We start from the raw sequence: 20045 nt of genomic DNA, 5'->3' as shown, positions 1-20045 counted from the left end.
ATGGCCAGATCGTTTCGTTTAATGGAGGTTTTAGTAAGTTTGAATTGAAGTCGTTGATGGATTTGGATTTGTAAAAATTTTTGTTTTGTTTGAAAACATAAAATAGGTAGGAACTGGTGGTATGTTTCATTAAGTTGTATAACAAATTTTATTTTTAAGAGAAAGAGAATAAAAGAATATTAAATACACAACTTCTCTAGCTGGTACATTATTCTTACACATACAGCGAATTTAATTTATCCATCCACCATAACAAGAAGAAAAAAAAAAACCCTGAAACCTTTGATGAAGTACAATCTACAATGTTTTATGTATATATACTCGGGATGTATTTGTATTTTCACTCTGAAGTGTCTGAAGTGTAATGTAAAGAAATCACATTTAGGGAAAAACGAAAAAACCATTTCTTTATGAAACACTTCAACGAGTCGTATAATTTAAAAATGTATGGTAAGGAGACTGAGAACCGCTTCCATCCGTCCTAATTGATCAGCTGGTGTACATTGTAAACGGATCGTAATCATAATTAACGAAGCAAATAAAATTACTTGCTTCCTGGTGTGAGAAACAAAAGAGAAAAAACATAATCGATAAACGATATGATAATGCCTTTCTTTAATAGGTGGAACCGATCCGATACATTTGAATCAATGCATCAAAACTCGTCGATGTGTATAAGATGGCTGTATGTATGTACCCGGTGTATAATACATACAATAACAACGACATCGTCGTAAATTATATTAACCATCACACCACAATAATATCCTCAAAAAACACACTCAACGTGTAAAAAACTCGTCATTATCATTCTTATGGCATTTAGTGGGAAATTTATTCATCGACTTAAATATAAATATAAGGAGAGAAGAAAAAAAAATGCCAAGATATAGAACATTGTTATAGCCACGATATTGCGTTTTGTGTGGGCACATGTACATATTTTATATTTTTATTTTTATTTTTATATATTTTATCGACTTGATTTGGAAGAGATGGAGATGAAAAGGAACGGTCAACATATATGAGCATTAGCACCTAGTTATGTTGAATTATATATTCGAATGATAATTATAGTGGCATGGTCTTGCGATTTGTATTTTGAAATTTATTTTTTTATTATTATTATTTTTCAATTATAATTGACCGTAACTAAATTGTATATAACCGCGATTGTAAAAACTAATTAGGAATTGATTGATTAACGAATTCTCATTAAATGTGAACGAGAATTTTATTCGATCAGATACTGTGTGGCAACTCAAAATCAGTGTTGGCAAAAGGAAATATTGTTCTGTAAATAAACATAAAATCACCATTTAGGAGAACAATATGTGTCGAATAGAAAAAAACCGGTACTAATTTTGCAACAATGAATTATTGCCGTGTCGAATCCGGTCTTGGTGTCACACTTCGATACAAAAGAGTTGATTTTAGCTTGGTCACTAATGGATAGATATTTTGATGTACGCAAATTGATAGTCAATTTTCCGGGCGATGAAGAGATGAACAAAATTGAAATATTGAACGATTTACCACAAAATTTAGTTTTTATCGATATTCCCTTATCGATCCCATCTACAAAATATATCTGAGTATTTACAAAGGTCCGTATCCCGTACCCTGTCGTAATACCTGTGTTATTTTCTGTTTGCAAAACATTTTCTTTATCAGGAGAAAAAAACACACAAAAACATTGCTGGAAAAAAGTTTTTTGACAAAAAAAAACTTCAATAAATTACTTGCAGTCAGTAGGGGCGTTTGTCCAGAAAAAGGTAAAAAAAAATTGCTTTATCCTATTTCAGATATACCAAAACTTTTGGTATAACCATTATGTGCCAGAAAATGTGTTCATTAAAGTAATCTTTTCTTCTCACAGAAAAAAAGTAATAATAAATTTCTTCTTCTTTATAAATTATTGTCAGATATATGGGTGAACAATGTTCCAACAATCAGCAAAACCAAACAAAATAGAACCGAAAAAAATAAATGTTATGCTACACTCGGCGCAATCAGGTAAAATTCTGTTTGTTATACGTATCCTTATTTCCGTAGAAAAGATCCCTACACCCATTATTGAGCATTGCCAAAAAAGATTATGTTGTTGTCTCTGTGATAAAGCATAAAATTTTTTCCCTACCTCCAATATTTGTACGTTTTAATAATAATAGATTTTGACAAAACAAATATTTAAAACAAATTGATATGAGGTTCTACTAATCTCATGTTGTTCCTTTCCGATATTGCGGTTCGATATGGCTCGACATAAGAACCTTTTTCGTTCGGTGCTCGTATCGGCAAATTATCAGGGACGAGTGTCAGAAGTAGAATTTGAAAAATGTCAGGTTTACAGCCGGTAATATTATATAGTTTGTTCGATTAACAGGCCTATCCAGTTAAGAATTTTTATATATCCCTGTGTGGTATGACTAACATTATGCACCAGCTCGGAGAGGGAGTTTGGGTTTATCTTTGCATCGACACATAAAAAATGATATTCACCTCTGTTCAAATGTTTATTTTGACGAGTTGAGATTATGATCCGCGCCAACTCGTCAAAATAAACATTCGGATTTATTACTTTACGCGGGAATATGCCTCACTAGGGAAAAGTCTTTCTCGCACTAGGGAAAGGTCTTTCCCTCGATCGTAAAGTAAAACGTTGTACTATATACGTGAAATAATTTGATATCTCGTATCACGATGATCCGGCTACGAATCGAATTCCTTCACTGGTATAGTAATGTGCTACTGAAAATGCTTTTCCCTAGTGTTGAAAATGGCTTGTATTACTCAGGGAAAACCAGCAAATATGTTTGGGAAATCAGCGTTACAAAATTCGATTTAAAAATGAAAGGGAACGTTTTCGGGTGACCTCAGTTTCGCCTCGGATCAACAAACTTCACACGAAAAGTCAATTTTTCACCTTTTTATCCCTTGTTTTCTAAATAACTATTGTTTTAATCTACAACTTGAAGATGGGGATCATGTGTACGTGCATATCAAACCGGGTAGTACGAATAGGCTTTGTACTAAGACTTGAAAGCTGGTGTATATCTCAGCTGATTGCCATTATAACAACATCAAAATAGAGTGGAAAGCCTGTCTTCCAGGCGAGTTTAATACTCAAAAATTTGTGGCAATTCTTATCTTCGGATTGTGTTCGTCACTTGACACTAAAGGCATCATTTCGGCATCAATTTGGATGTTCACCAATGTGTGATGGCTCAGATATACAGTCGTTAGGGGTTCGTTCGAATGAATGTCGTATAACAAATGTTTTTCTTATTGGGCTGTGGAATAATATGACATATCGTAGAGGAGATATATGGTGCATGACACTTTGTCATTTTTATGGATTTAACGTCCTGTGAATACAACCTATTTATACAAGAGTCAGTACCCTCAGGACAATTGTCAGGATCAAAGTTTAATAATTGTCTATCCGTACCTGAGATATCCTACTTGACAAAGAAAGTCCATTCTCTTCAACATACGGGAAAAACATCCCTATTCAAATTGACAACCATTTTACAATTCCGTTAATAGTTTTTCAAAATGGCACGTCAACCATAAATCGGAATGGAAAAAACGTTCACACTCAGGAATCAAAGAATTTAAATTCCGGTCGAATTTTTCGACAACCAACTATCTGGAACATAATCGAAAGTGTTTGAAAAAGCATTAAAATGGACTTAACAAATCAAACTGAATGGTAGTTCATTATGTTTAATGTTCAAAACTGATTATTGGAATGTAGTCCATAATATATGCTAATGTAGCATTTGTTCAATATTTGTCTATCGCACGAAAGCTAATGAAATGTTAATGTTTAACCGTCGTCTCGTCTCTAAAGCATATACGTACGTGTATGTATGTTGTTTATATATGTGTCTATAACCAAAAAGTATATTACACAAAACAGAGAGCCAGATACTCGTTTTTTTCGTTTTTTTTTATTTACTTCTTATGCATACGAAATAATTCTTCGTCTTTTCATTCAACATTCAAGCCCAAACCCGTGTTGTTTTCTTGGAATTTTTTTCTCCTTCGAGTTATTGTACGAGCTATTACCTATGCGAAGAGTCTTGTACACAGTATTCTCTTCGATATATTTTTTTTTGTTGCTGCTACGATACATAAATTGTTTTTTTTTATATGTTATCCCAAACACAACAGTCCGGTAACATGTATTGGAGTTGATGGTAGGTTGGTAGGTACCATAAATATTTAACCGTGTATAATACAAAACATAAATAACAAAAAAAAAATCTTGGTAGAATCCACTACAGTGGAGAGTATGTAGAATTTTAGTAACGAGATTTTGATTTTTGTAATTTTTTTTTCCCAAAAATTCCCAGAGGTGTGTTGAGTATTGCTGTCGTTGTTGTTGGTGCTTCGTTTTGGTTGTAAGATATAAGAACCTCAGTTGTATTGTTAGTCAGTTTAACGAGGGGGTGGAAGAGAATGCAACTAATCACAGAATTATTAATTATATTGTCACAGGTGTTCATTGATCAAGCATGATTGCAATGTAATGATAGAATCTAGAAATTATTTATTAAAAGAGTTCACTTTGTGATTGATAGAAAAATCTGAAAATTTAGTACTTCATTTGTTTTAACGTACGCTTTTCTATATAAAAAGACAACCAGTCAGGATTATTTCGTATTATTGTCTTCGTTGTTAATAGCAGATTATTAGTTGTTTCTAAAATCGTTAATTGTTAACATACCATCAAAGGGAAAAAAGTTTGAGAAAGGGCACGTAAGATGACTATTTATTCTCAGAAAGTGGGTTGAGGTCCAATTAAAATAGTCTAAACTATCCACCCTTCCAGTTAAAAAAGATGTAAACCTCACTTTGTGTAAATTAATTTCTCCTGTCATTAAGTTAACTAAATGCACCACATACCGAAAATTATACCACCCAATCCGTTCTACAACAAAAAAAAACCGTGATATTATTACAACTTATACATTCAGTGTAATAATCGACTATTAACACAACCAGAAAAAAAAACTATAAATTTATTATATCATAATTATGGATTAAATGGGGTCATATTTGTGTTTCAAATAAAATACATGATGAAACACCCCTCGAACGATTAGCGCTGTATTTTCACCCTGTTTTCATTTTTTTTAATACTCTCCGGGCAATCATGCAGGAAATAAGACATGTGTTATTGGGAATATAACCAATTTTTTTAAATATTTTAGGGCTTTTTCGTTATGATGATGTAATGAAAGAGTGGTGATCAAAACGTCCTCCTAGTTTATACAATATATGGGTAGGTAAATGTGGAACTTTAACCCGATATTCAATTACACAGAAAATTTAGTTAAACAATAAAATGCGAATGGTGCATTCATGCGAATTGCTTTAACAATAAATAATCTTATTATCAATCCTTTACCATTTTATAACAATTGAAGTCATAATGTAATGAGGGATTTTTTTGAAAGTGGACCAGGCTTCGTCGCAGCTATTTTTTGGGCATATGAACAAACCGTCGCAAAAAAATATCTAAGACGGAGCCTGGTCCACTTTCACAAAAATCCCTCAATAGCTTTCTAGTTTCTAGTCATATGCTATCGACATCGACGACACGAATGAACGATAAACGTTGACTAGTGTTCTCTATGTAGTAAAATAAAACGAATGAAGTAAAAGATTTTGCTTCAACTACAGAATGTTACTTCAATGAAAGGAAGATTTAATGATTTTCTGTCGATACGATTGCCGTTTCGCTTACGTAAATATTAATGTAAGTAATGAAATCCTATCGAAGACTCATTCATAAGGAACAGGAATAGGAATACGGAAGTGGGATTTTTCAAATTCATTTCCAAGCAAATCATTTTATATTTTAATGAGGTATGTCCGTGTAAAGTGGTTGTACACGTTCAAATGCAATGTTCCTATTCAACGCGAAAAATGTTTCGTGGTGAATCGATATTATCGGTATGATCACAACTCCTAATTCCCGAAGATCACCTCCTTGATGTAGCTACAGCTACTCAATTAACGGTTGTCCTTCATTGCTAGCATTATCTTAAACAATGCACTTCAAGCATGAGTGGTACTTTAAATATGGTGATGAAAGTTGACAGTGTGTCACACAACTGTAAAACACCATTTCATGCAAAATAGTACTCTATTTGGCAGCTCGACTATGATCACTTTTGCAGTGCGTTGTCTTAAAAAAGAGAGAGAGAAGCGATACACACTAAGCCAGTGTGTTAAATCATCTAGATGTTAAGAAAAGTTTTCGCAGAAAAGGGTACGTCCGTACGTCGCGTCGCTAACAGTCACTTAATGGACCGATATAGCAAATTTACTTAAAATTACTCGGAATCACTTAATGAGAGGGAGCCTTTATAGAAATTCCAGTTAAAAACTTTTTCCTTGTATCGTTTGTATTGCTTAAAAATAGCAATAAGAATCTCGCAAAGAAACAAAAATCCTCGAGGCCTTTGGCTGAAATTTTTTTCGTAAATCTCATACACGACAACATTGTTGTAAATAAAAATTTATTCTTTACAGAATTGAAAGCGACAATAACTATTATTACAGAGAATGAATTTTCAGATAATGGTATGAACCGAATGTCGTAAACACCTTTTCCACCGAATGCATACACATTTATTGGTAATTACATTGAAATTGATATTAACACCCGCCCGCGCGCCTGACTATAACAGAAGACATCGTCATGTCAATAATAATCATAAAAACTGTTGATACAGAACCTCGTTACAAACCGTTTGTCCGTTTGTATTAGGCAAAAAAAAAATAGAAGTTGAAAATGCCTCTACAAACTACATAAATACGTAACAGACGCACATTATACAGTACATTATTTCATGGCTATTTAACGAAATTATCATTTTTGACACAAAGCCACTATTTTGTATTTGTCATCGTCAATTTAACCAAATAAAATTAATTAATCAAACACGAACCCCACACCGCATTAAAAACACTACAAAATATGTGTAATGTGTACACTGTACACAAAACACTCGGCTATATAGGCAACAATAATGTGCTTACTTCATACATATATTTCGATACAAACATAAATTGAATATAAAATGGACCTATAAAAGTTTCATACCGTTCCACTAGCGTGTTTCGTTCAGAAACGAAAAAAAAAGAATTAAAATTTGAAAACGTCTGTTTAGTCAGTCAGTTTGAATTGTGTGTATAGAAATAAAACAATATCAGTTATGATCACCGTGAATGCGTGAATGTTATTCGAATGGGCTATTTTTGGGTTATATCAATCATTGATGGTTTTCATGTCTGGATGCATTGAGCACACATAACACCATATCCACTACACCACCCGCGTTTATGCTTGTTGCTTCGACTGGCTTAGCATGCAAGTGTAATTATAATAAGACAATGTTATATGCATTGAGGATATGATGATGAATTTCATTCGACGCACACTGAATATTTAAGTTCACTGCTATTTAGGATTCGATGCTCAGTGGAAACTAAAACGTTCGACAAGTTTATTCATTTCGATACTTAGAATTTTAATGGAGGATTTTTACATATTCAACAATTTTGGTAAAATTCTTATTTAACGATGACAAAACTAATAGCAACGAGTATACTAGTGGCATCTGTTATCGACAGCGATGACAAAAATAAACGATGAGCTCTGGCTGATGTGATCTTATACAGGAGAACCGATGATAAAGTAAAATGAAGTAAAAGATTTATCCGAATTCGTTGAATATCTGGCACGATCAAACAAATTTTAGTTGAAATTGTTGTGTAGCTGAAGTAAAAGACTTTCTATAAAATAATGCTTGTAAACACTCCGATCAATTGAAGTAATAGACTCGTCAATTATTTTGGTGATATACTTGTCCCGCCTGTGAAAGGTTGAAGAAACCTTTTAGCCTTTCGACACATTATGAGTAATATTCTCAATAGCACGTGTTCAACAACGTATTGGTCACCGGTGAGTTGAATAATTACTGACTGATTGGATAAATGGCAGAAATAAATGGCAACCGAGTATAGAACGGATTGTTATTGCGAATATTTATGGATTACTATAAGCTTATGGACATTGGATTAATGAAAATTTAGTCACAGCGGACTTTGCTGCATGCAAAACTATTTTCTCAGTAAAATTAAATTTGCCTGGAGAATTTCAAGTTTCACGTACATTTAGCATCATATGTTTCACATGAAAAAAAAACGCAGATGTGCAGGCGAGTCCGAGTAGTTTGTTTTTATAAAAAGGAAGAAAACTCTAAACAAAACTCGCTTTTCATTTTTAATTATGGAATGGGATCAAGTACATGGACGATTTGGTGCAACAACTAATTTCGTTAGTGGAAATTTTGTTAAAAAATAATCTAGACGAGATGTAGCCATATCTACATTTATTTATCGTTATACTGTCCCTGAAACGAAGAATTTCTCTTGTCCGTGGTAAAGCGGATACTACGGTTTTGTTAGGTAAAATTAAAAATGAAGAGCAATTTTCAGAGTAGAGAAACACTACCAGGAACTATGTAACCACACTATGTGCGAACATCTCGTTAAAAATATGTTGCGAAGCTAAAATGAAATTTTTGCTAATTAGTTACATGCAACAAAAAAAACTCATTTCCATGGTCTCCGCTTGAATATATTCCTAATTTTAAAATTAAATTCAGTTTTGAAGTGTCTTCAAAAAAATAAAATAATAAATCTGCCCTGCACAACCCCCTTTCATTTTAATCACACAGCGCAGCTACAAACTTTGCATTATAAATTGTTCGAATGAATGAATGAATAATATTTTAAAAGTGGCAGGAATAACATACAATGAATGTGGAAAAAAACTGATGCATTTGATGATTTTTTTTGTTCATTGAAATAATACGAGTTATTGTTCGTGCTCATATTTTCATGGTTATGCGGTTTAGGGATTGAAGTTATGGATTTTGTACTTAAGGTTTACCTTTCAGAAAAAAAATCAATTTTGTTTGCTTATGCAGGTGATGAAAGTTAAGAGCATTTTGTGGTTTTGACGAAATATTAAAATTTATTATTGGGTGTTGGTGTGTATAGGGTTGTTATTTTATGGGACCTACGATTTTTGCATAAGTTGATGATTATCGGTAAACAGCAGACAGCAGACATTCATTTTTTATTCGTACTAAACGAAACATTAGGTGTATTCAACATAGTGACACAGAATCTGTTACTTCATTAGTTTTTAACATTTGCTCAATGAATTCACATCAAATAGAACTTATCGTTTTTTGGTTGTCTCTGAACATAGCATGTATCCGCAAGGACGATAGAAATAAGATCACAGATTAGTCCTTTAACATATAACATTGTAACAATTCATGGACTTTCTATGAAATGCCGGGTTTCATTAAACAGAACAAGTTGCAGATTTCATATGACGATATCAACCCATTGAAACAGCTTTAAAATTGACTTAAAACGACATTGATCGGAGTTCTTGGAAAAAAATCGAGCGTTTTCAAATGTTCAATTAATCTCTAAATTGAAAGCCGTACCTGAACCTGAATCCATTCAAATTTAGTGACAAAAAGGCAACAATAGAAAAGAAAGACAATTCACCGTACATCAGAATGTTATATCAATTGAGTGTTCATTTCCATCCCATTCCCTAACAACAATCAATTCGATCAATTTTTCCTCTCATAACAACCGTATGTATACGAAAGTGATCCCGAATGCCTTACAACTCAGTATATAACATGTATCAATATTACAATAAGGTCTATCATCCGAACAGAATTGCTCATAAATGTAGCATTGTCGACATGTCGACCCCGGCATTCTATTTTGAGAATGTTGTAAGTATTAAATACCCAAAAATGCGTATGCATTATAATAATTTTTATTGCACACGACACGTATACCGTCATTTCATGATAATAAATCTAACAACCGTTTAACGTGTAATTGATACAAAATGGAATTTTTATTGTTGACATGAATCCTTCTTTTCAATTGAAATGATCCCTTGTAATATTAGAAGTTGTTATGAATTAAGTATACCAAGTGAATGTTGGAGTGGGGTACAATTACACGTTATAATCGGTAGGGTTCGTCTCTGTAATTTTTTGTTGTAGTTTCTCAGAAATCCTTTTTTCATTCAAAATTTTTATTTTATTTAATTAAATTTTCGAAAAAGGAAGCTCGCATTTAAATTGTAAGACGAGTAACGTTTTCATCCACAATAAACGCATGCCTGGTCTTATGATAAATAAACATCCCTCATCAGAAAAAAAACATCGGTTTCATTCGAAAGCATATAATTACGATCACGTAGGTTAACGTTACCGAAGGTGTAATGCATGAACACATATCAATTCATATTAAATTGACCACAAAAATACTGTAATGATAATGACAGAACAGCTTAAGCACCACGAGAGGGACTTTACCCAAAATACAAATCAAATCAAACAAAATCATTTAGTTTCCAAGTCCGGATGGTCAGACATGATTTGCTAATAATACCAAATCACATCCGGATAGAGGATTTTCTTCTTTTATTTCTTATTTTCTGTTCTCGATATTTCGTTTTCCTCTTGGTTGGATGGATTGCGGAACAGTTATCGAGTTAACAAGTTGGCAAATGAATTAGAGGGATGTACACAATTCGATGATTGAAATGAAAATAGATAAATAATGGTCGAATAACTTAGGGTTGTGTAATGACGTTGTTTTGTCGGCTATAAGAAATGGTTAGAATAATGGGGCACATTTTTTGGCGTACAATAGAAAGATTCATGTGGATTCATGTGAACGCGATGCAACCGGGAAATGATTAAGGATATTATTAACTTACCATTGAAACAGGAAGACCGCCAGCGGCTCCATTTGTGTATGAATAAGGTGCTACCAGGTAACCCATATTAAAACTAGAATGAGGTTCGACTTTTCCTGCAAAAAATGAAAAAGTAAAATTAAAATTTTTGGTAGCACACGTTGTATGACAAGCCACTAAAAACACCCTTCATTCTCTGTCCTAGTATGTACTCAAATCATGAACTTTTAGACGTGCCAAATTTTTTATGTGACATTCTCCTTATCGTATGTTTTGTCAGTTAAATCAAATTATTAGGCTCACCCTTTCCCGTTTCTACACTCCCACTTCAGTTCCTTTTGTTTTTAAATCTCGACATTCCGAGAGAAGGTGACAACTCTTGGGCTTTCGGGATTTAAGTATGTTCACTGACAAATGTATCAAATCAATTGTTTTTACATTTCTTGAAATTTGATCCAATTTTTTCTAAATTCCTTCTACGGAGTAGAAGATTACCTGCCTTGCAATCTTGTAAAACGGTTAAAGTCATAGATGGGCCCAAAGTACGGTGATCTCAGCACATACAAACAAAACTTTAAGAACTCTTCCCTTACCCAACTGGCTGTAAAGTTTGACCGCTTGATTTTAATCTTAATTACTTCGTTCTAACTTTATTGATTTGCTTTCATGTAACCACAAGAATCTCTATAATCGTAACGGGTTTTTAATTTCCAAGCAATGGATGGTGTGGTATCCTACCATTCTTCTATGTAAAAACAACAATTTTTACAACATTATGCCGTGTATACAGATCTAGCTTCTCCATCTACTCTTTTCCTCCTACTCCTAATATCTTAAAGAAAGATGCTAAATCTGCTCAGTAAAAAATTTCTATTTTCGGACATAAAATTCATTATGAGATGAGTTATAATGTATTAAAATACATCCAACGCACTTCTGATGCATAAATTTTATGATTCTTATGTGCAAATTTTATATTTCATACAAAAACTCATTTCCACATGAACGATTTAATACAGAAAAGATGTTGTTAAACATGCATGTGCCTGAATCGTTTGCCACATTAAATCTCATCGAGTCAATATCGTTTGCAAGATGCTGATGTTCACTTTCGCACTATCCCTTCTTGTTACATACGTATAACGTCGAGATGTTTTCATAATTTTTATTGTAGTTTTTATTGATATTGAAGGAACTTTGATAGCGTTTATATTACTTTTCGTATATATAAAGTGTAGCAAGTAGTACGTTAAGCCGAACAGCATCGTATACTTGAAGAGCAATAGATGGATCTTGTTACTTTACAAATTGCTATTGTATCATCCAAGAATTTAATTGTGCTCGTTCACGATTTTACATATTTTGAAACCCGTACAAAGTACTGCGGTATAACTAAACTATATACTGTACAATAGTGAGTTGTGAGGGATCCTTTTTGCCCTGACTGAGATATTGGTCCCTAGAAGCCAAAACTACCATCAAAACAATTCCTTGATGCTTGTGTGGCTAGTGGGAGATAATCAGAAACCGAAAACCTGCACTTTTCTTATGGAGTTCTTATTAGATACAACGCTACATAGTCGTGCGGCAGAAAGGTAATTGAGAGAAACAGATAAGGTGTAAGTGGGTTTAAGATTTACCTACACTGAAATATGAACAGTTGAAAACATGGATGAAAATTTGACTACTTCGGCGAGCTTGTAACGATTCCTCTGTTGCAACAGAAACACAAAAAAAACTGTTTTCCCCGATTACTACTGGCCTTAACTTTCCAGTGACATCGAACATGCATGGTTAGTGACAAATATTTCTTCGAATTTGAGAGTGGTACTCGAAGATCTACGTTTTCAATGTCACCAAACATAGCTCACTATAAAATAACAAAAGTCTGTTGTCACCAGTGCATGCTTTCGGTTCCTGATCATCTCCCGCTAGCCACACAGGCATCGAGGATTTTTTTGACTGTACTTTCGGCTTCTAGCAACCAGTGCCGTTCAGGGCACATACTAAAAAGTGCGTCCGATTTCGGTAAGTACGTTTTCAAAAGAATCCCTCAGTTTGAGCATGTTTTAATTCACATCCTGGAGTAAGGTAAAGTTTTCAATTTCTAATTTCTGTTTTATTGATTGGTATTGAGTCTGGTGAGGAGTCTGCAATTCCAAAGATATACGCGAAAAACCTAAGACTAAACGAGGAGAGATATTTTGAAACATGCTGATATAGCATTTGTTGGCATAAATCCACAACTAATATTAATGATGCACGATATGTGGCGTGGTGCAGCGTAAGTTTCATGTTATTTCTATAGTTTCAACTGTCATCTCTGTAGCATAACTTTTGTGAATGATACTAATCCAGAAAATACAAATTTCTTACGATAGATTCGCTGGGTCTTTAAACATGTTGAGGCCAGTTCATGGTTGTGTACATCGCAAATGTGTAATGAGATCAGTTCATGCCGCTTTACACGCTCTAAGGACGGTTAATCATCTGTTATCGATTTCAACGACAACAGTAAATGATGAGATCTGGCTATTGCTGACTTTTGTATTGGAAGACTTGTGTTAAAGTAACAAATAACAAATGAAGTAACAGATCAATCGCTTGAAAAAAAAAACTTCGATTAAAAGAAGTAGCAGATTCCACAATGACACTGGTGATATCATTGTCGTCTGTGAACCGAACCGAAACAGCAATGCGGATGCGTTTCTTCGATATTAATTTAACTTTTTGCAATAAATTGAATTGAATTTGCAGTTATTATTAGATAAACGTGACGTAACAAGTAAAACATACTTGTAAAATACGGGTCGCGCCTGCCGCCCGGTCGTTAATCAACTTATTTTCCTATACAGAGGCAATCCTAAACAAGTTTCAGGTGTAATGAAACACATGACTTTCGTTGAACAGAAAAAAAAAATCAAAACCTTCCGAACTAGTAGTTGCTATCAACGGAACTGAAATAGACTACGACCCGGTATAAGTTTTTTTGTGTAATATCAACATATCTCAGGGCAACAAACTTCCTAAGGTGATAAATAAAGCAATATTCGTGCAAAAGAAAATGTGCGCGAGTGTGATACATCGATAAATACCTAAAAAAAATATTTCAAAAATAAACCCACAGAACATTAATTAATATGAATTTTATTATCTCTCGTTTCCGATGACGATGGAAACGTTATGCACCAACTGAACTACGCCGTAAAGAAAGCATATTTGCACATATGTTGAGGAAAATTGGAATGTGACTCAGTAAAGTTCCATAATTTAAATTATTTTTTTCTTGTTTGATTTTCATCTTGACTTTATGTCGCATGAAGAACTTCCACACAAAACTTCGTTGAATGTAGATAGTTTGAAGAATTTGACAAATTTTGCACATTAATTTAATTCCTTCTGATCTGAACTATTACAAACTGAGGCTGGAGCCACGTTCACATAAATATTTTTTATCAGACGATGACTAATTAAGCAAAGAATTTTCCCGTCTCTCCCCTCTGTAAATAAGTGCATTTTTGAAAAGAAAGAAAGAAAACAAAACTTACCGAAAACTGGACTATGATCCTGTCGTGAATTATGTTTCCCGCTTTTGTCCTCACTTTCCGTTAAATCGATCAGACTGGATTTCTCTTCCAACAAATTTTCGGACAAGATTTTCTCGTCCTCCCTATCGCCCCCTTCATCTTTGTAAATTTTCACCTCATCCGTGCTACTGAGGTCATCGCCCGATGACCCAGTATGGCCAGCATGGGAATTATGACTATTGTGTGGCATCCTTTGATTTGGCACAGAATTTAAATCACTTTTTTGTGCACTGCACATTTCTTCGCTGACAGGATGACACAACAGTGATTATATGAATGGTAGAAACTACGGCATTTGTACGATTTGAGGCGTTGAACATTCGATCGAAAATCGTGACACATTTCTAGATAATTTTCAATTTTTTCAATGTAGTTTCTGGTGTGTGCGCTGGCTAGTGGTGTTCGCTTCCTATTCCGCTTTAATGACGATGTTGACACAACAGTTTTTTTTATCAGCAAAATGAGTTTGTGTTTTTTTTGTGTATTGAAGTTGGGTAGTCAGGTACGCTTTAGCAAATTTTACTGATGCTGTCTTGTTGAGCGATAACAGGCAAATTTCCGGTAGTAATCTGAAAAGTATTAGAAAATCTAATTAGTCTTACATGGCGCACACATACAAGGTAGCGATTTGGGTAAACTGTTACGGTGAATGTAAATCTAGTTATTATCAAAACATCGAACCAATTTCACATGCATATATGATGGCTCACTATCAGTTCTATCCGACCTATAATTACCTTATTAAATGTCTGGCTATAATTATAAATTCATTATACATTTAACTCTAATTAATGTTAAAGTATTGTCGAAAAATCTTCGTACATAGCATATTACGATACCATCTGTCAATTTCATATAGAGATAAGATAACTAATTGACAAATCACATAAAACAATGTTGTGAAGAGAGGGAGAGAGAAAGAAAAGCGACAGAGATACATTGAATGCGCGAAATTTGAATAAATAACATCTTTAGCGTTGAGCATAATAATGTAACGCGAAGATTGCATATCTCGGAATATTTGTGTTCACGAGGTCAGACTTCATAACGGTAATATTAGCTGGTGTCGATCGTAAAATAATTTTCGGCTTAATTAAATTTTTGATATCGTTGGATAGAGATTTCCGACTTATGCGGTGTGACGTAGTGAATATGACTTTACACCGGACTTTGCAATACCAGATATGATTTCAGCTAATTATCGCCTTTTTTGCTCAAATTACGAATGAAAATATAAAAATCCGTCGTAAATACTTGTCATCATACGCATCACAATAACAGAAAATGCCGAAAATAATCATCTGCGAGGTCGTCTTTGGCATTGAGCTACATATTAGGACCATTAATTTTGAGAATTGTTATCCGTTCGTGTTATTTTGACATGACTTTATCCACCTTTCGGTAAATCTCTAATTCAAACACACACCGAAAAAAATATATAATTTTTCTCTTCCACATTCCCGTGTTGTGTTACCGAATTAGTTAGTCATTGGAACGGAGGCATATCTTAATTTATAGCTGTTAATAATACAAGAAGGAAAAAAAATTAATTATTTTTAAACTGAACCGATCGACATGCACACTCTTCACTTCGCATGGATGTAAGTTGTTGGCTGTTGAGTTACACGATACTATTTATTTATACAAACGTTCCATGTGTTTAGATTATCATGGAAGAGAAGTAATAATAAATGGTGTAATATGAAACATAAATACGAATAGAATAGATATCTACCACGGGCTAAGATATAGACATTTATACTTGTATTCGTGTGTATAAACATAAAAATATACTAAAAGTGAGATTAGATTAAAAAAATATACCAAAAGGTAAATATACTTCAATATAAGCCATGTTATTATCACTATATGATTGTTTATTTCTTTGGAAATATTTTTGTTTTGTGAATATTATGGCGACGAACCGTTGTTGTTTGTTATCTGCTCAAGGAGTCGAAAAGAAAAATAATTCGGGAAGAAATTCTTTGTTGAGAACTTGTTTGTTGGATGTCAAGATGTGTGTTCCAGATAGTAATCGAATAAGGATACTCGAGTTATTCAGACGATATAGGACTATCAATCCAAATAAATATATCCGATAACTAACAGCTGCTTCATTACTACCGGCCTCAATTCACAATAGTAAAACCGTTGCGTTGTTGTGTGTAATACGTCAAACACTTTTCTGATTGACTTTCAATTCTCCGCACTATAAATTTTGAAATAAAATCGAAAGTAAAAATGCAATCACAGGCTGTGATTCACAGCACACTCAATGGGGCATGAAAGTACTGACATTACATAGATATTAATTCTCCGATCCTTTTACCCGATCATTTTTGCAAATGCAACCGATCATAATGTAAAATCTCGATTACACAACGGATTCAATTAAAAACAGCGATGCCATAGCACTGCTCCTAGCATTAACATAACACAAAATATTTGGAGGCTGATGGTATCAGAATATTGTTTTCATGACAGGAGTCATGCTTTCTTGGTGTGAATTAAAACACACAACACATGCCAATATAACGTAGCTGAAGAAAAAGGTTCAAGTATGGAGGTGTTTGACGTGTAACATACGAGTGTTAATGCAAGAAGCAATGCTACGGTGACTTTGAGTCACTAAAATTTCTCAGACACACCTAATCATCTGTTATCGAAATCAACGACAATCGATGACATCGTGATTGATGTGGTCATATGTAGCAAAGTGCATGTTAAGACTAATGAAGTAGTAGCTTTTACTCGCTCCGGAAACTCGTTTACTGTCAATGAAAGTTTAAAACTCGTTTCCGATGGATGCAACCACACAAGTCAAAGTAATAATTTACGGAACTCTACGAATGAACTGTAAGAAATCTAGTACATTTCCTGACTAAAATACTAAAATACATCAGACAATGAAGTTTTTTGCAATTCATTCAAGGAATCAAACGTAATAATCTATAACTACGCACTTAGTAATATTTTTGTGAAGTGAAGTACCAGATTCAATGATTTTATGATAATACCCTTGTTCTATATGGGAACCAAATTCACTCCTGAATTCACTAAATTTCACCTCGATTGTGATTTATGTTTCCGAAAACTCAATCCACCCCATTATTATGTTCTATATTACTATACACTTTCTAAACCGTATCATTACTATCACACACATTTCAATTAATACACTACTGTGACATTGAATGAGGCACCAACAACAGTAACATTCACTTGACGTTTGATAACCAATATAATTACGCCAATTCAACCTAGATATGATACCACAATTCGATTAGATTCATTTTCGGTACCTACACGTTAATGAAATAAAACTGTAATTTCATTTAATGTCAATCTTACATCAAAAGATTTCCCATCGATTAATTTAGTGAAGGGCCCAAGAAAAAAACATTTTTTTGTTAATTAAAATTTCAATTTCTCGAAATGGATTTTTGGGCATTAGATTGGTCATATGTTCTATTAAAACGGTTGGAATAGAAAAACGATCACGTCAATAACGAATGTCAATGGAAAATCGGTGATAGCGTGACCATCATTGAGTCTATACTGATTGAGTACAAGAAACAGTGAGGCTATAAATCTCTAATAAAATTCATGGGAATATGTACACTGACAAAAGTTGTGCTAAGAATCCTAGGCAACAGTTGAAAGATTGATCAGTTCTACACATCATCGTAGGTCAAAAACCTTTTTTTACTTAAATTCACTCAGTACGATATACAACACCCTGATGTGGGCGAGAATTTTTTCCCGTAATGTTATCAATATGTAGAAGCTCGCATCGTTAAAAATATATTTAATTCATATTGGTACAACCAAAATGGAATTCCCTAGCTCGTTGAATCTTATTTGTTCGATTGACAGAATGACGAATACGAAACAATTTTTTTTAATTAAAAAAATCAACAATTTTAATTGGAATTTCGTCGTGTCCGTGTCTAATCAGGTGAAGCAAATATTTTGTCAGCTATTTCAAGGTAATAAACTCATCAAATTGTGTTGAATTAGCCATGATTATGCTAGCTGTATGACTAGAATTAATGTTTTAGAATTTTTAATGTGAATTTATGGAATGTAGGAGTAGAGTAATTGTTAGAGCTACAGTTTTATTTCGAATAACTTAAAAATTCCTTAATTAATGGAGTCTCTTCTTCGATTTACGTTAATTTTAGAAGTTTTTCGGTTTTATTATACATTGAGAGTACCTTTCTGCTTTGAATTCACGTTCTTTAAAATCATTTGTCGTTTAGAATGGGTAGACAAGCAAGCCCAATTTTATTTTCGATACCCGCGATGAGAATAATTTGAAATGAAGACTTTTGAAAAGTTCTGGATCAAATTGTGTGTAGTATTCCTGAAACCAACAATGTTCAGACCTGAAAAGAGCTGAACCAGTTCAATAAGTTCAAAAACCGGCTCAGTCTCACTTATGCAATCCACATACCCTCTAAGACCCTGCGCGTCTTTGGTGAGACGACATTTCATGAAATTTGTACTAACTGTACTACTTTTGTGGCATTCTGAGAAAGGTGCTGAGATTGATGAAACACGCAATTAACACGTTGCCGGTTTTTGTGACTTGTCAACTTTAGGCACACCGGAAAGTGCTAAAGGAGTCGAGGAATACCTCCAAAAAATTTTTAAAAATCAAAAATTTTACTTTTAATTTTTAGAAATTTATTTGGAGGTATTCCTTGACCCCCTTAGCACTTTCCGGTGTGCCTAAAGTGCCTGCTCGAGTTAATATAAACTACCATGTATGATCTAATGTCATCGCGGAGGACATACCGATTTTAAAAACGGATTCAAACGCACTCTTTTTCATATTACTTTGACATAAATAATGAATGCGTTCAAGGTAAATCGACTGGATCGATTTTGAAGAATCGGCCATATCTGGTATGAACATTCATTTGAAAAACAAGGGTCTTTCGTTACTGTTCGCGTAGTACCATTTCATAGGAAAGTGTTTTTCTTCTATATTATACTTATGATGTATTCTAGAACTAAGAACTCACTCAGTACGTACAAAATATTTCCTGTAAATCATTTGTTACTGAGAACAACGAAAAAAAAACTGTAACTTAACCAAATGAAGTAAAAGATTTGGAATAATTTAAACTGAATCAGAATCATTTGATTCGGCGTTGTTCATTATTTTTAATACAACATTATGTAAGGAAGAGAAATTCTACAATTTTTAGACTGATCGATACAACTTGACTATACTTGGAGATGAGATGCAGATGTCCAACTAAAATAAACGATCGCGGTGATTTATTCCGACTGAATACCTTACCATTTAGTTGTTTACTATTATTGCTTTACGATTCTGAAAAGAAAACAAATCCCTGCTCATAAATACATATGAAATCCTTCATCTTAAAATCCATACCAATCATGGCGAAATGAGAAATCAATCTGATCAATCTTCCCAGAGGAGCATGTCTCACTATTTACTTATTTTTTGTATCATATTCAATGCACTGACACAAACTTTTGTTGGAAGCATAATCAAATCCGAATTTTCTCAACAACAACAACAAAAAATTTCATTATGAAATCCTAACAGAAATTATACAATCTCAAGAAAAGACAATTTTGTTTAGAATATC

General features: G+C 33.6%; 1 protein-coding gene across 4 annotated transcripts in view; it reads right to left on the bottom strand.

Annotated features, from left to right (window-relative positions):
• LOC119079471 (protein pangolin, isoforms A/H/I/S) overlaps positions 1 to 20045 on the bottom strand; it is an 86818-nt gene that overhangs the window by 63482 nt on the left and 3291 nt on the right. For all 4 annotated transcript variants that reach the window (XR_005088176.1, XM_037187403.1, XM_037187405.1 and 1 more), the window contains 2 exons: positions 14380 to 14987; positions 10853 to 10947 (listed from right to left, as the gene is read on the bottom strand). Coding sequence is in view for 3 of the 4 variants with exons in the window: in XM_037187403.1 (XP_037043298.1) it covers positions 10853 to 10947; positions 14380 to 14656 (372 nt within the window). In the remaining variant the exon portion in view is untranslated. The remainder of the gene's footprint in view (positions 1 to 10852; positions 10948 to 14379; positions 14988 to 20045) is intronic.

The sequence above is a fragment of the Bradysia coprophila genome, unplaced genomic scaffold (genome assembly GCF_014529535.1).
Source record: "Bradysia coprophila strain Holo2 unplaced genomic scaffold, BU_Bcop_v1 contig_324, whole genome shotgun sequence".
Lineage (NCBI taxonomy): Eukaryota > Metazoa > Arthropoda > Insecta > Diptera > Sciaridae > Bradysia > Bradysia coprophila.
Note: the sequence above shows the minus strand (reverse complement) of the source record. Positions and strands in the feature narration are given on the sequence as shown.